Raw genomic sequence first — 17,490 nt, 5'->3', positions numbered from 1 at the left:
GCATGAATGATGGATAACTGCACCCAGGTCAGTGGATTTGCTCTGGGATGTGAGACAAAAGCTGCCACTTTGTTATAAATACAAAACTCAGAATTTAATCAAGTATTTTTTAAGATATCCTCTGTGTACACTACCAGGCAGTCAAAAAGAAACTTTTTGGAGCTACAGATCTCTAGAAGCAGTCCTTTCTAGACTACACGCCTTGGCTGGAAGTATTTTTGGCTTAATTAAAGGCTTTCAAACCTGCGCTGATGTCCATAAAAGCAGAAGCCCCTACAAACACAACAAGGCATGAGATGCTGAGAGCAGTGAAAAATCTGTGGAGGCAAACATGTCTTCTCACCGCCTCTGAAAAGCAGATTTGCATGATGAGCACAGTCTGAGCACATCATGCCCGTATTCCAACGGCAAGTCTCGTCTTCCCAGGAAGCAGGAGGACTTGGGAAGCAGGAACAGGCTCAGTGCTGCAGAGCCAAAGGTTCACAGCTGGGCATGAGGTCCCCAACTATTAATTCCCCTTCACAGATCCCTGAATGAATGTGTGCTCAATGCCTCTCTCACAAAATGTCTCCTTCTCTCCATGGTTTCTGCATACACCAGCCTTGGCGGGCAGTCAAGAAAATGTTAACATCTACAGCAAAAAATTTACAGCCCCTTCTTAACAGCATGTGCAATCCATTCCTCCCAGCCCCAATAGTATTCTTCCACCCCGCTACTCCCCCCCCTACACATGGACACTCATTTCTTTCAATCCACAGCCACGCTCCCTTTCTCCTCCTCTTCTTTGTGCACTGAGACACATTCCAACTGTCTCTGTTTCTCTATCTCTGTCTCACACATACGTCTTGCTGGGCAGAGAGCAAATCAGCAAATACAAGTGAGATACCAAAGCAGGGAGATACAAACTCAGCCTGGGCTCTGTCTTGGAGGGATTTCTAACTTGCCTGTGGGAATGGATTTATGAGCTAGAGCATTTACTTATCATTTGAACTGCTTGAAAGTAATTCTGCATTATCCTGGAGCTGGGCTGGTGTTCATCAGAAGGAGCTAAGCCATGGGGTGTGGAAAAGCAGGCTTAAGTTGCCTCTGAATATCTGAGGTCTACAAGACCCATAGAGCTTTTCCTGCAAGAAGCCACAGGTACATCTTTGGTTTTGGCGTGGCAACTGCAAAGAGTGGGGCATCTAGGAACCAGCCCAGAGGACATGCCACGCTCTGCAGGCCACAGGCACTTCTATACTGCAGTAATGAGGAGTGGTTTTGTCTGTGCCCGCAGTCTCTGAGGAGGCTGGTGTGTCCCTTCATTGGCTTCCCAGTGGCAGACCTTCAGTCAGCAGCTCAGCCAGCTGAACAAGCATCGGCACGGCTTCTCTGCAGCACAGGGAAACAGAGCCAGGCACTGGCATGTCCCCAACACACCTTTCTGCAAGCTCCCCGTTGTCCAAAAGGTGGGAAAAAGTCTTTCCCAGCCTGGGATACCTAGCTAAGTCCCCCTCTTTTCGCTGCAAAGTGGTTCTACTTACAGTGATGGAAGACAGCCTTGGCTGGAAAGGTTGCATGACACACAGAGGTGAAGATGACGACACACAGAGTGAAGATGGAGCCACATCAGTTTCACAGGATGACAGGGCAGCGAAGGGATGAATGTGCACACAGCAGCCATGGAGGTGATGTGGGAGAGAGATGAGGAAAGCACAGAGGGAAATGACAGTGAGCAATGACGCCGGGAGACCCTCCCCTCCTTTTAAATCAAACAGCAGCCATTTAGCTGCCCCCAGCAGGAACAGCAGCTCTGTCTGTTTGTCCTCCAGAAAGAGCAGTCCTTCCTGCAGTGCCACGAGTACAGCACCTGCTCATCACACTCTTCCACGCGGATTCCTGTGTGGGGCTGCTCCTGTTACCCTGACACGCATTAAGCAGCTGCCAAGGCTGCACCTCCTGTGGCCATCTTTGGCAATCCCCTTTGGAGGCCGTGACAGCACCCAGACAGGGGGCTGGTTCTCTGACCAGAAGGAAATTTTGCCTTCCAAAAATAGACTGTTTCCCCATTGTGCGGGGAGAGTTCAGAGCAGAAGACTTGGCCCCACAGTCAGCAGGGAAGGTACTGCTGTCTCTCCACTGAAAGCCTCATTAGCGCTAAATAATTAGTGAGGATGTGATAACAGCACCTATGTGGCTGCAAAGAGCACCCCTCACTTTTCCCTTTGGAGTGCCTCAGGACCATTAACTTCCCCGAAAGTCTGGGGATGTTGTAACAGGCAGCATTGCAGCTGCAGCACAGGTCACTGGATGTCAGCCCCCACATGCCCCTTGCTGCAATTCATGTGCCATCACCTCCTCTCTTTCAGAGGGAGTCTTTCCATGTGTTATTGAACCTTGCAGGCTTCTGGCTAGGTTTCTGGGACCCCTGCACAACTCCAGAGATCCTGCTACTCCAGCTCTGCTCTCTCCTGTCCCACAGACCACCCTCAGGGAAGGCTGGAAGGGATCCTCTGCAACCCCAGGGCTTTGCATCTTACAGTCCCTCTCATCCCGATGCATGAAAGGACTTGGGAAATAAAGGCTTCCTCCACACCAGCAGTTACCCTGAGGAAAGGAAGATGTGCTTCAAGCTGCACACACCTCATCCTGACTGCCCTGATGCTGTGGCAGCCCAAAATGGGGGTGGGAGTTGGGGGAGATGGGGCGGTGGTGGGACCTGGAAGCTGGATTTCAGCGTCTGTGGAGGGAGAGGTGGCAGAGCAGATGGCAGGCTCCTCGCACGAGGCCAGGCTTCCCCATCCAGCTTCTTCTACCACCAGCGGCTGTAACACTCACGTGCTATGGGGCGGCTGGACCCTTGTGTACTCACCATCTGCCAAGTTGTCTGAGTGCCAGAAGCTACTCATGTTAAACTCCAAAAGGAAGCTGTCAAAAGAGCAAGAACAGAGGATGCTTTTTCAGCAGCCTGGAAGGATGCAGGTGTCAGGGAGATGGCCCTGTCGCCTGGTGAGTATCAGTTCAAAAATGTTTACTATGAATTTGCTGGCAGTGGAAGTCTGAGGGTTGTTTGGTTTTTTTTTTTTTCTTTATTTTTTCCTCTCCACATGACAGAGTGTAGCCCTGTATCACGGGATCTGTACTGCAGAATATATGAACGGGCTTTTTCCTGCAGTACGTACTGTGCGGGAGTCTCGGCAGCAAAGGAAGGACCGAGTATGGCAGCCCCGAGGCTGTGAGGGGATTTGGCCATTGTGAGTCCCACCCAAGGAGCAGGCTGGGACAGCCATCAGGGAGCCCATATTCTGACTACCTGATGCCACATCAATTTTTCTGTACCAATATGCTCAAGCCCTCAGAGCTGGATCTTTCCCGCATCTCCTCTTCTGCATACCCAGCAAGCTGAGCAGGAGCTCAGCATTCTAATTTGAGCTTGAACTCCGATCCCCTCCAGCAGTTTGAGGTGAGCCCAAATCTGGGGCTTGATTCAAGGCCCCCTGCTCTCTCCGCCCTTGCCCATCACCCAGTCCTGAGCTCCCCGCTTTCCTTCCTTCAGCCCTTGCCCCCTGTGAAGCAAAGATGTGCTTCGCTCATCCCGGGCAAAGGAGACAGGGCAAGAGGACTTCGCATCGAAGATCTGAACGGGGCCCCAGGAGACCTGAGTCCTATTTCTGACTCTGCCACTTTGTACTGAGTGACTTCAGGTAAATCCCACACCCGCTCTGGGCTTCTGCCTCTCAAAATGGGAATAGTAATAGCTTTCTGTCTCCCAGGAGCGAGGTGCTGAGCTGAATGTCAGGAGAAGGCTGAGAGCAATGCCCTATGCCAGGGCTTCCGCTTGTGGCTTTCTCAGCTCTCGCCCCCGCCGGTCTGAGCCTCCCAAACACCCCCATCTTTTGGTACTCACATGAGGAAATCACTTATCAGCCATTTCACTGCAGCTAGAAAGGCATAAATTGGCTGGAGAACAAAAGAAGAAATGAGAAATACCATAAGGACCTGGTCAGAGAGTTGATAATTGTAATGCAGGACCCCACGTTTCAGACCAATTCCCTCCACTGATCAGAGCTCTTGAAGACAGGCTGGAATGCGAGGTCTGGGCATCACTAAAAAATGTTCAAAATACATCAGAAGCCAGTGGAGCTGCCTTGCTACTAATAATATCTTCTCACCCCCTCCCTGTCAGGGTCAGGGAGTTTATCACAAATGTATGAAGGACTTTGAAGATGTAATTGCTTGATGATTTCTCTCCAGTATGGATGACCTTGAGAGCTCAGAGCGGGAGAGAAACACAGCTAAATGGGACACCACCAGTTTAGGATGCCTTTATATTCTGGTAGCAAGTGGTGTTTCTGGGACAGGCTACAGCATTGCCCAGGATTTAGCATTATCTGCCACTGATTGATTATGCTTAGCTGTGCTTTCATCCAGCTTTTCCTCAAGATGGCACGACTTCTATCATCTTCCTGCTTTTCAGCTACAAATTGGAAATCCAGCATTGTCCCAGGGACAATTCATCTGCAGAGGATCCTGCTGCTTCTTTTCTTCGTGGTAACTAATCTTCATCTCTCCCTTTCATAATCGTGCCTATATTCTCAAACCCAAAACAGATGCAGCTGTCACAGGGCACAAGATAATGTCCCATTACTGCTAACTGACTTATCTTCAACCAAACTAAGTCAACAAATAGTAAAATGCATAGGTGGCTGGGAATCTGACTGGTTTTTCCTTTGAGTAATGCACGTGAAAAATGGGCTTTTCTTGGTTTCTTCCTTCTCAAGGGTTTTGCTAAGAGGGGAAAGGGAGAGATGAAGGCTGACTGCTCATCATTTTGTCTTCTTTCCAATTCACCTGGGTTTTGGCAGCTCATATTGTGTGACTTTTCTTTCAGGGATCAAAGTCCTCAAGGATATAACCAAGCAAATGTTTTCATTGCAATCACAGTATTTTATCTATCCATCTTAAATATAGCTATTTCCAAACCCAATATATTGTTAAAAATGTAACACCCTATTAAAAACTAGTATTATGTTGAAAATTCTTTTACTGGAAATAAAATGACAATGTCGTGCTGTAGGGTGTACTTCCAGAACACCACAAAAAACGTGATTATAGCAGTGATAAACACTTCCCTGGTTAGGGTTGCTTCAGCTAGTTTGAAGCGGCTTGAGTGCTTAGTAATTACTTGGTTCTACCTGGTCAAGGCCAGGTTAGGAAGGTAGAGTGGGATTAGACCATCACCCTCTATCAGACTGGAGAGAGGTTGTGTTTGGGTGCTGGCAAAACTATATACTGTGCTAGTTGTTCCCCAGGCCATCAGCATCTCTTGGTAGCCTTAACCCCTCTCTCTGTTACTCCAAGCCCTCTCATCCATCCCTGAAAGGTTGACAGCTTTCTCCCAGGTTCTTTGTTCATTGACAGCACAACTCTCGTTTCTAAGCTGCTGAGCAAAAGCTTTTCTGTTTGTTTCAGCTGCGAGCTGGTTCCTCACCTTTTAAGAGAAGCCTGGCATGGTCCAGTCCCTGTTCTCTCCCTGGACTTTCCTATTTTCAGTGAGATCCTACATGCCAATAGAGAGCCAAATTGGAAACCACTGTCAGTGGCCATCACTGCCTCAGAAATCCACCTCAGTTGAGTTTGGACACTTGAAAGCCAACAGCTGCTAAACTCTTTTGGGGAATGTGCTACATGTGTTGGAGATGTCCTAGGAGAAAGCCTCCACCACTGAGCCCAGAGAAGGCTGCATTCCAACAGATACGTACGCTGAGCAGAGGCCTGGCACCGCTGTGGTGGTGGTAGGGTACTTTGCACATTGCTTGATAATCATACATGGTCACCCTGCAATCAAAACAAAAAACAAGCAGTCAGAAGAGAGTGATGCAACTGCTTATGGGATGCATGCGTCAGTTTTTCTTAAAAAAATGTCCTGTGTAGGAAAATTAAAGCAGTGGCCTGCTTACATGTGTATTTGGTAAGTGGTGGATTTCACAAAGCAAGGCATACAGGCCCCAGATTAATGTAACTGGGTCAGTACGGGAGCAAATATGTCCCTTATTTCAGATGGTGAGTAAAGCAGGCCCCAGAGCCAGAGAATTGTATCTAGCTCAGGTCCCCCTAATTCCTGTTTTCAGGCCACCGAAACTCTGAACTCTCTTTCGACATGTACTGGGGGAGTGGAGTGAGACAAACAGAGGTATTTTAAGGAGAGAGAGAGAAATGTGCTCAGCCAGCTGCAATGCCACATCTGAGGGGCTCTCGGACAACTGCTCAGAGAAAGGATTTACAAGGGGCAGGAGGCACTGAAGCACTTCACCCAAAATGCCCAGAAGGCTTTCCCATAGCATCTTGCCCTGGAAAAGACAGAGGAGCAGCTGCTTTCTGGCTACACGGATACCGGGAGCTGCTGTCTCTCTCGATGCTTTGCAGCAGGTGGAAGAGTAGGAGAGGAGGAGAAACAGGTTGTGTGGTGACGATGGCTGAGTGAGACGCGGGAGGGGGCAGGTAGCTGAAGGAGCTCTTGTGGGAAAACGGGCGAGCCACATGCACCAGCACGTGCGTTTCCCCCCACCCAGTGGTGCTGCTGACGGGGCCCGATACGCTCTGTCTGCGCCACACACCAGCTGAAGAAAGAGAGACGCAGCACAGAGATCCCCCACACTTACCGCCTGAACATGCCCATGTTTAGCAGCTGGGTCATTACTGAGCCATCCACTGCACCAAAAAATTTTCCAGTCTGCAAGCACAAGAAAGTTAAAAAAAAACAACAACCAGCCCCAGTGTAAACCATCAACAGTCAAACCCCCAAATGCTCTAAGGCTCCGACCGATACAGTCTGTTTGGAGGTCTACTACACATAATGAGTGTTTTATAAGGAAGCAATGCTGAGATTTGTCCTTTGGCTGGCTGGAAAGCTTAAAGGACAACTTCCTCCGTCACCAGCTTGTCATCCTGCACCGCTCCTACTGCTCTTGGAAACTGTTTAGCCCACGTAGTCCCTGCAGCTTGTGACGGAAAAAAACAGACTCAAGCTGCAGAGACCCAGTCATGTTGGTTTACTGGGAGCCTGGGCTCTCCTGTGGGTTTCTGTGAATTCACGTTCTCTGGAGCCTGATTCTCTTCCGCCTGAGCCCTTCTGCTAGCAGCCACAGAGGCTTTGGAAACCTCTGCCCCCAATCAGCGCTCCCCCCCCCCGCACCCCCCAGCCTGCCCTAGGCGAACTGACTCACCATGCATAAAGCACGATGTACACATCTATTTAGGCAGCAAACACCATTTTACAACTCACTGCTGTGCAGGTTCTGAGCAGGCAGTAACCCAACCAACACAACACACACAGACCCATCCCGTTAGCTTACACACTGGGCTGGCAAAGACTCCAAGCTAACAAAAATTGCTTTTGGGGGGGCAACAACCCCCAAATCTTGCTTGCATGCTTTGACTAGAAGCAGAGCTCTTGGCCCTCTGGTTGTATTTACATTTTGGAGTCAATAACCTTGAATATGGTACCAACCTCAAATCCGGAAACTGCTGCTCCGAAGACTTCTCCAAACAAACAGCAGTTCTGGATTTCCTGATTACTAAACCATGACAAATCTACTGCAAAAATGCTTCAAATCTGCCAAGTCCATTGCTTTGTTTGTAAGCAAATAAATAAAACACTCATAAATAATAAAAACACAGATACAAGCAGCCGACTATCTATTTTCCTGGCCTATGGGTCTTGACACAGCAAATAGCTCCCATATATCATAGAAATGTTCACACAGTTTGGGGGTGGGACACACACATATTTTACTTTTCCACTGATAGGCTAGCAGTCATTTAGCATGTATTAGCTGATGACAGATTACTTCATTTATTTGAGTGGGGCATTTCTGCTAAAAAACCCCAAACCCTTAGGCAATAAACATCTAACGGTGGCATTACACGGTTATGAGCCTCTTCCCAATAGGCTTATAAAGAAGGTGTTTCCCTTTATAAATCGATACAGAACATCAAGTCCCCTTCGAGCATTTGGGCTGTAATCGTCTCAGACATAGTCAAATGTCTCTGAGCAAGCTCTAACTTTTTTTCACCTCCCTCGCTCTTTCAATCTGATTAGGGTGGTGAGGAGGCCAGCTGCTTCCATTTAATACCAGTCTGCAGCCCCAGCAGGAGTCCGGTGGGATTTAATACAGGGCAAGCTGTAGTTTGTGTGGTGAGGGCAGGAGGCCCTTGTGGGACTGCAGATGGGGCTCACCCTGTCCAGAGGTACTGTGTCTGGCCAAACTTTTCCAGGTAGAATGTCGTAGTCTGAATGTAATTGAGAGTAAGGCCTAGGGAATGTGTTCAGAAAAGCATCAGGAAGCTGGCCTTTAACACCAAATCAGACATTCAAAGCTCAGTGCTGATATAGCTACCCTATGTAGGTAGGAAAACACAGGAAAGCACCATTTGGCAGAAGCCAAAGAAATCCTGTACTGGATTGATGGTTTGCAAAGCACCTCTTGTATCAACCAGCTTCCTCCAGTGGCTGGCTGCTGCTCACCCAGACATCCCTCTGCTATGCTCCTCCTAACTCGTGGCTCTGGGCGGATTTCCACAGGCCTTTGCAATTTCAGAGGTTCACAGCACAAAGCATCACCTCTGACATCCTGGATGACACATGCTGTATCGCACAGCCCGCAGCTGAGAGCGTATGAGTACATACGCTGGCTTTGGGTGAGCAGGCAGCCTCCTCACTGCACGGCTCAAACAGAGCCAGCACTTGCTTCTCCACAGCCTCTGCCCAGCCATGGTGGGATCTTGGCCTTTTAGCTGTCACCTTACACCCTGCCTCTGGAGACCCACCTGGGCAGAGCTTCCAGCCATAATCCGTAAAATCCCTCAGGGAGAAGGTAGCACCCTAGAGAAGGAGGTTTAGAGAGTGAGGGGACATCTGGATGCAGCAGGCGGAGGGAGCTCCAGACCTGTGATCTGCAGCTGTGCCTCTGTCTGGCAGCAAAAGGCAGCTAAAAACTCAGAGGCAGGCGTGGGGCTGTGGCTGCAAACATCATCAGAAACACAGTATGGAGCAGCCCTTGCTGCAGCACAGCCTGGGCCTTTCCTTTCCTCCCCTGTCCTAGATCATCCTCCTCCTCACTCCCTTGACCTGGCTCTGGCTATTAACTCTTTGCTCCCTCTGGGATGAGTCTGGATAGAGGGATTAGCCTGAATTAAGAGATTATCCATTCTTCCCCAAGTAATCCTGCAGGGAGCTTCCAACTCATCACTCATTAAAATCCTGAGTATCTCTTTCTTCCACCGTGTCTTCTGCCTGCTGGCAAGCTTCTTGTCGCCTCCAGGCAGAGGTTATCAGAGCTGATCCCTCATCCCAATCTCCCATCCCAAGGATGGAGCAGGGGGGCAGATCCTGAACCAGGCTGACCTCACCCCACTCCTGCACTAAGCAGCTCTGTTTTCCCATATGGTTACACAGGGAAGAAGGTGTTGTTGCAGGCAGCCCTGGGCAGGCAGAGGGCTGAGTGAGCCATTAAACACCTCAGTCCCAAGGGAGCGAGCAGAGCGATGGAGCCAAACACCTCAGAGCCCCTGGAGCGGGTCTCCAGCACCAGCTGCTTACCTGGGCGCTGTAGGCACGCAGGCACTTTGTCACCACTCTGCTGATTGCAGCTTGCACTTTGCCCCAGAAAAGCAGGCAGTTTGGATGTGAAAGCTCCTTGCTGCGTTCCTGGCGGCAGCGGGGATGTATGTGGGGCCCTGCCTGTGCTGCAGTGGCCACAGCCTGTGTGGCTCAGTGGGGCAGAGGGCCTGCCTGCACACCCTAGCTGCTTCGGCACCCAGCAACCTCCCTCCCACCCCAGCCGGTGGGGCAGAGCAGGTGGCATGGAGGCAGGCCACCCTTCTCCCTGCTGCAGGTGGCATGGAGGCAGGCAGGCCGCCCTTCTCCCTCCTGCAGGTGGCATGGAGGCAGGCCGCCCTTCTCCCTGCTGCAGGTGGCATGGAGGGAGGCAGGCCGCCCTTCTCCCTGCTGCAGGTGGCATGGAGGCAGGCAGGACACCCTTCTCCCTCCTGCAGGTGGCATGGAGGCAGGCCGCCCTTCTCCCTGCTGCAGGTGGCATGGAGGCAGGCAGGCTGCCCTTCTCCCTGCTGCAGGTGGCATGGAGGCAGGCAGGCCACCCTTCTCCCGGCTGCAGGTGGCATGGAGGCAGGCTGCCCTTCTCCCTGCTGCTGGGCTGAACCGACCCAAGTGACTGGGCCACTCTTGCCAGTGCCAGGCATGCAGCAGGGAAGGAGGTCAGCGAACTAGCTGACTTCTCCAGAAAGGCAAAACCCCCACAAAAATCCATGTATGGAATATTTTCTTTTCTCATTAGGTTGAAGGATGCACTGAGGAAAGAGTGTGGGATGAGGCAGGGGAGGCCATGTAGCAGCAAGTGATCCCACACAGCAACATTCAGGTAGCAAGGCTTCAAAACGCCAGGGATTGATTTAATGCTGCTGCCGTCTTGGATTCCCTGTAGGGTTTAGCAGCGTGGACACTCATGGTGCCACTGGGAAATAAAAGCAGTAGCTGGAACATGATAAAGAAATCGAAGAAAAGTAGTGGTGAACTCTCTGAGGTCATGGGAGGTAACAGCTGGAGGAGATGACAGCTCTGGTGCCTGCCAAAATGCCTGATCTCGGAGGCATGTGGATAATGTTTATAATTTACCCAAATCCACTATAATGCCATGTTTCTGCTAGGCAGATATTTCAGAGACGAGCTTTTTGAAAGACCTGTTTTCCATAAGATGGAGAACAACAGAGAGATAGAACCCAGGGAGGCAGTGCTGAGGCTGAACAGTAGACATGGTACCTAAAAGGTGTAGTTGCCTTTGTCTGTGGACACATGCCACGTGACTCAGTAAAGAACATCTGAAAATGTCATGGGGGTCAGAGGTGGAAACAGTGACTCCTAAGAATCATACAAACATGGAATTTGTTAGGTTGGAAGGGACCTTTATAGGTCATCTAGTCCAACCTCCCTGCAGTGAGCAGGGACACATTTAACTAGATCAGGTTGCTCAGAGCCCCATCAAGCCTGACCTTGAATGTTTCCAGGAATGGGGCCTCCACTACATCTCTGCGCATCCTGTTCCAGTCATCTACCACCCTCATACTGAAGATTTCTTAATATCCAACCTAAATCTCCCCTTTTCTAGTTTAAAACCAATACCCTTGGTCCTATTGCTACATGCCCTCATGAACAGCTCTTCCCCAGCTTTCTTATGCCTTTCAGGTACTGAAAGGCCGCTATAAGGTTCCCTCCAGAGCCTTCTCTTCTCCAGGCTGAACAAGCCCAACTCTCTCAGCCCGTCTTCACAGGAGAGGTGCTCCAGCCCTTTGATCATTTTTGTGGCCCTTGTCTGGACACGGTCCAACAGGTTCATGTCCTCCTTGTGCTGAGGGCTCCAGATCTGGACTCGGTATTCCAGGTAGGGTCTCACCAGAGCAGAGCAGAGGGGCAGAATCACCTCTCACAGTCTGCTGGCCACACTTCTTTTGATGCAGCCCAGGATGCAGTTGGCCTTCTGGACTGCAGATGCACAGTGGTGTCAGCCCATCCCAAACATGCAGCAAGACCTGGTCTCCCAGAGTAGGGAGGTAATACAACTTTACAGCATTTTCCTCACTTATTTATCAAGTTGGTTTCTTGGTTGGTTGGGGTTTTTTTTCTTTTCTTTTTTTTTTTTTTCCTTTTTCATACACTTTTACTGAAATATTCATTGTGCTGGGTAGGTCCCTTCCCTGACAGAAAACAGGTTGGTTATGCCTTGCAATATGCCCTTTTGCTATCTATCTGCATCATCCCTTGGTGCCATTGTGTTGCTGACTCATTTTGCTTTGTGAATCTCACCAGTTCTCATCTTGGCCTCTCTGAACTTACTGTGCAGTGCCTGCAGAATTTATCATCTCTCCTTTTCTTTGGCCAGCCTATTCTGATCATGCCAACCAACACAAGTCTGGATGGGAAACCATGGGACTCAGATAGCTGATGTTTTCCATCTAAACATCCTTATAAAAAATTATCTTCTTTCCTTTCTGTCCCAGCTACTTTAAGATCAATGCCAGTACACTTCACTCTTTAACCAGAACTTCTTTAACAGTCTCTTGTAAGGAACTCTGTTCAAGGCTTTTAGAAAAACTGAGATGCAGTAGGTCATCCATTCCGCCTTATCTCCTGATTTACTCACACTTTCAAAGAACTATAGCTGACAAGATAGGTTTTCTGCCTTTAGAGAAGCTGTGCTGCTTGTCCAAGTCACATCCATTGGGTGTCCTGTTACTTTATTTTAAACGTCCATTTCAACCTGTTTGTGACATCTTGAAGAAAGTAATTTCTGGGATCAGATCTACTGCCTTTTGGAAATATGCGTACAGTGTTTGTTAACTCCAGTAGTATGGCCATTTTAATGAAACTCCACACTTTTGTCAGTAGCAAACCCACTTCATTTCCCATTTCTTCTATAAGCCTGCTCTTGCTATTGACTTATCGCTTTGTAGTTTATGAGACTGTTCCAATATGTCACTTTCTGACATCTGAATCTATCGCCTTTCATTATTTTGAAACAAAGATTTCTGTGGTGAAATTACTGGAGAGCAGAAGAACATAACTAAACCATGCAGTTGCTGGTAGTGTAGACTTTACCCATCCCCATCACACACTGGTTCCCTGCAGCTCCCTAGAAATGGTTATGGAGGGGCTGGCAGCAGGAGTAAAGGAAGCAACTTTTGTTGCTTATATTGTTATCCCTATTCTGAGTTTTTTTCCTTACTCCTTTCACCTCTGCAAGCCCAGGAAGTCTTCTGATTCCTCAGGTGTTCTGTTTGCAATTTGCTTAAATGATTTCATCTTCATTTTTGCCTTGGCATTTTATTCTTTCCATGCCCTCAGTTTCCTTTCCTGAAGAATGCCTGCTTCGACTTCAGAGGCATTCGAAAGTGCTGCTCCCTTCCCTTCCCTTCCCTTCCCTTCCCTTCCCTTCCCTTCCCTTCCCTTCCCTTCCCTTCCCTTCCCTTCCCTTCCCTTCCCTTCCCTTCCCTTCCCTTCCCTTCCCTTCCCTTCCCTTCCCTTCCCTTCCCTTCCCTTCCCTTCCCTTCCCTTCCCTTCCCTTCCCTTCCCTTCCCTTCCCTTCCCTTCCCTTCCCTTCCCTTCCCTTCCCTTCCCTTCCCTTCCCTTCCCTTCCCTTCCCTTCCCTTCCCTTCCCTTGGCATTTCCGCCTTCTGGGACTGTCTCAGATCATCTTTTAGCAGCATATGCGCTGAGGGAAAGTAGCCTAATTTCCTCACTTCTGATATAAAGATATTTTGGCTGGTTCCTTCCTTATCACTGCAAACTCCTTCCTTACCTAAGATGTGCTGTCACTCAGCTGGGAGGCTTCCCCCTCACCACACAAATTAATTTGGTTGAACCGCAGCCACCCTTATTACACAATTGAACTTCATTTGTTTTAACCAGCTCTGGTGGGTTATTTAGGAACAGGCCAAGCACGCTCTCTTTCTCCTCTTATGGTCTCTTACCTCTGCAGGTCTTTTGGAAACGAGTATAAAGCCGTTATTATCAATGAGGAAGCAATTCAGAATCTGCAGAGATGAAAGAGAAGCAACATTAAAGACAGCTTTTTCCGCGGCTGTCTGGTGGGTACTGCTGTGTGTGAGATGGAGTGGTGTGGGCTTGTGCTTACGGCAACGGCCTCAGCATTTCTATGCCTAGCCCCACAGCTCGGCTACCACTGGTTTGGCACAACTGACTTTTCCCTCTCTGCCTCCATTTTGAGATCTTTAGCTCATGAGCTGTCTGCGACTGAGATTGTCTCTTGCTGGGGCTGTGCACAGGCTCTGGGCCACACAAGACATCCTGCAGGAAGCAACAGGATATTTAGAGAGTGCTTCTCTGTAATAACATGCTATCTAATGCACTCCATCTTCAGATCTCCAAGCTTTATAAGCACTCATGGAATGACTATCTCCTCACTGCTCTCAGTGCTCGTCTTATTTTTATTTTGCAGAGCAGGAAATGGAGGCATGGAGTTTAGATGAAAACCTTTAGGTCTCACAGGGCAAAACTAGGATGTGCAGGAAATCCTACACAAACACAGAAGGAAAATTCCCTGATTGATCCCAGTCTCCAGGTCAGAGGAACTTCTATCCCGAATATGCCTGAGACCAAGGTTGAGGGAGCAGAGTAAATGTGAAGAGGGGCATCCAGCATGCACGTCATTGTCTTTCCAGATCTGGGAAGCCTGTGAGACAGCCTTAGAGGAGATGTGCTCTCCTCAGTCACTGTCTGGAAACCCCATGTCCTTGCCTGGGCTCACGTCTGAGGAGAAGACCTAAACTGTAGGTTTGCCTCAGTGGCATGAAGTCCTGCACTGGCTGTGCAACCTTTTGTGAGGAGATGACAGGCAATACCTGTTTTTTTGGGAGACAGAAGACCTCCACAGAGCAGGTAGTCAATCACAGCCATGACAAGTACAGAGAAGAAATCAGGGCAACTTACGTCATCCTGACAGCTTAGCGGACAGGCACCATCCAAGGCACTGCACTGGAAGGGAAAAGCAGGGCATTAACCATGGCACCACCTCACCTTACAGCCTCCCCCTTGGGACCGCTGAGCTAAAGGTCTTCCTACCAGCATCTCTTCAAACTCTGCAGTTTAGCAGGAGTTTGCAGCGAGGGGAGCCCTACAGCATGCACCCGCACCACTCCCCGTGCTGGCCACTTTGGCGCTGCGCACTCCTCACCTCTCTGTGCAACCTCCCTGTGGCCAAGGGCTCTGGTCCTGCACCCACCTCCCTGGCACACTCCCAGCAGTCCCCACACACTCTGCACAGAGGCTTGACAATGAAGGCAGCAGCATCAAGCTCTCAAGGTTACCGTACACCGGTGAGAAGCCAGCATGCATCTCAGCGTCTGCTAGGACCCAGACTAAACACATGGCATGGCATTTTAGATCAGGATTCTTCTCAGGCAGGGATTTTTGTTGTTGTTGTTGCTGTTGGTTTCTTTATTCTCCAGACAGCTAATGATAAAATAGGATGTGAATGGTGCTCATGTAGCCCAAGGCACCATCCATTTGTTTCATTTAGGATTTCTGTGTACCGGACCTGACATGTGTTTCACAACACTGAACCGGGTGGGGGGGACACGAGGGGTTAAGCGCTGAGTAACAAAGCCCTTCAGGTGCTTATTGATTTCATAATTGTTCCGAGCTTGCCGTGGCTGCGTGTGTCTGTCTCTCTGTGTTATTTTTTAACGTTATTTTCTCTAGCAGTGGAGGGAAGAAAGACGACATGGTGTTGCCATTTCTGTACACGGGGTCCCCTTCTCGCCAGAGGTTTTCTGGGGCCAGGGAAGGACACTGATGTGTTGTGTAGCCTGTCTGCTCCCAGCCAGCTGCCCTTTATTTCCACAAAACCCTTATGCATAAGCCTCAGACCCCTTTCCAGATGGTTCTCGGTAACAAGAGGTGAATTTGCCATTACTTTCAGTTAGAATTTGTTTATCCTCTTGAGTTTCACAGAACAAAGCCAAAAGTTTCAGGTTTCCATGACTCTTCTCAGCTTCAGGGGAGGCTCAGAGATGCCTGATTTTGTTTCTGGCTCTGTAGCTTTGCACTGTTGTGTGCTCACACTCCAACCTTTGCTGGCTTTTGAGGCTCTAGGCATGATGCTTTAAAAACATCCCTTTACCCTTTTCACTGTCTCACTCTTGCTTCACCACAAAACAGCACTGGGTTGTTTTGTCTCCCTGGATGTACACACAGAGGTGGTCTGTGCAACAGCAAACCACTATTATAGCCTTTGGGGGATGACAAGTGCACAGCCCAGAGCTCAGAAATCGGAACAGAAACCCACATGAACCAGAGTGGTTTCCCACAAGAAGGGCCCATGTCTCACAGCATCTTCCTCAGCAGCGTGAGGACCGAGTCTCACCGCTGTTGCTCCTCCTGACCTGGACAAGCTCCACCAGTGCCTGGTGCTGGGCTGGCTGTGTGGCAGCAGTAGTGCGGTGGGAAGCCCAACCTAGGAGATCCAGCACAGAATCATAGAATTATCTTGGTTGGAAGTGTTAAGGCCAAGTTGGATGGGACCCTGGGCAACCTTGTGTAGATCCAGGCCTGGAGGTTGGTGGCCCTGCCTGTGGCAGGGGGGTTGGAGCTCTATGATCCTTGGGGTCCCTTCCAACCCATACCATTCTATGATTCCATGATTCTATGAAGGGACCCTTTAGATCGTCAAGTCCAACCATCACCCTAACCTGCCAACTACCACTAAACCATCTTGCAGGGAGCCCCTGATGGAGGGTGCAGAGCTGAACCTGAGCTCCCTGGTTGCTCTGAGACCACATCTACTGCCTTATGGACACAGGTCTCTCCTCAGAGACCAGCCTACCTCACAGCATCCTCCTGCTGTTGACTGGGTCTCTGAAACGCTGCGACCCAGAGCGCTTTCAGCTTTGTCAAAGACACTTAATTACTGTGAAGACAAACACAGCCCGCGACAGGCTTGGACCATCTCCAGTGACTACAAGACAAGGGACAGTGCCTATAATATGCTGGCACACAAACGACACAATTACGAAGCTGCGCTGCGGCGAGGCGTGCCAGGATGCCTCCCCATCCTTCGCTTTTGTCTACTTACATCACTGTCATTGGGCTGGGAGACGGGAAGCACAGCATGGACATCCAGAGTGGCACAGCGTGCAGTGAAGTGAGAGAGAGAGAAAAAAACCAAAATCTGTTAGTCATTCCTCTGTCAAACGGCGGTTGCGTCCTGGGGAACCATACGCTGGCCTTTCTCATACCGGCACCTACCAGTGCTGCGGCGCACGGGCACTTGGCACACGGGCCTCCTTCCAGCGTCTTTAATAAGCCTTCCCCGTTTCACTTGAGGCCCATGTGGGCTTGTTTGCGTGAGAACTGCCTGGGTACGGCCCTCAGGAGGATTTTTTTAAATGAAGCTCTCTGCTGGTGCTTCAGGATGTGCTCATGTGCTTTGCAGAACTCTTTTTAGCTCAGGTTAGGTTTACAGGATCTCCCGCCTGTGAGGATGCTCCCGCTACCGCGGCCAGCTCGGGGCAGTTCTGTTCTCCACATGTGTTTGCTCCCAGTGAGCAGCGTCCTGCCCTCCTCTCTGCTCTGTCATCCCTGTCTGATGACAGGTTCCTCTCCTGACAGCAGAGCCAGTCCTGCTGTGTGCTCCTTTGGTGACATGAGTCTCACCCCTTCAGTATACCTCCCCCAAAGCAAAGCCCTGGGGCAGGGTGGGGGAAGCCCCTGGGTGGTAAGGGGCTTTGACTTTTGGTGTTTGACTTTTCCTGCCTCTCAGACTCGGGGGAGAAGGGACACTACACATAACGTTTTCATTATTCCATTTCTCTCTGTCCAGCAAGAGTGCCCAAAATCAGTTGAAAATGCTGAAAGCTGATCCCTGGAGCAACTAGTTTTTATTTTGGCAAGCTGTTAGCATTTTGTTACCATTATCAAGA

General features: G+C 49.7%; 1 protein-coding gene and 1 pseudogene across 2 annotated transcripts in view; one reads left to right on the top strand and one right to left on the bottom strand.

The window, feature by feature from the left end:
- The window catches only part of CACNA2D4 (calcium voltage-gated channel auxiliary subunit alpha2delta 4), a gene marked incomplete at both ends in the record, with an annotated part of 131,518 nt that overhangs the window by 8,682 nt on the left and 105,346 nt on the right, over positions 1-17,490 (bottom strand). Inside the window, 8 exons of the mRNA XM_084271393.1 lie at positions 1,524-1,544; positions 2,852-2,907; positions 3,887-3,939; positions 5,742-5,817; positions 6,642-6,712; positions 13,522-13,584; positions 14,501-14,545; positions 16,644-16,658. Coding sequence (XP_084127519.1) covers positions 1,524-1,544; positions 2,852-2,907; positions 3,887-3,939; positions 5,742-5,817; positions 6,642-6,712; positions 13,522-13,584; positions 14,501-14,545; positions 16,644-16,658 — 400 coding nt within the window. The remainder of the gene's footprint in view (positions 1-1,523; positions 1,545-2,851; positions 2,908-3,886; positions 3,940-5,741; positions 5,818-6,641; positions 6,713-13,521; positions 13,585-14,500; positions 14,546-16,643; positions 16,659-17,490) is intronic.
- LOC311204940 lies at positions 10-795 on the top strand (annotated as a pseudogene). The gene is made up of 2 exons: positions 10-27; positions 92-795. The product of its transcript is annotated as an uncharacterized misc_RNA (transcript).

The sequence above is a fragment of the Gallinula chloropus genome (assembly GCF_964237585.1).
Source record: "Gallinula chloropus genome assembly, chromosome: 1".
NCBI lineage: Eukaryota > Metazoa > Chordata > Aves > Gruiformes > Rallidae > Gallinula > Gallinula chloropus.
This window is presented reverse-complemented; position numbering and strand designations above follow the sequence as displayed.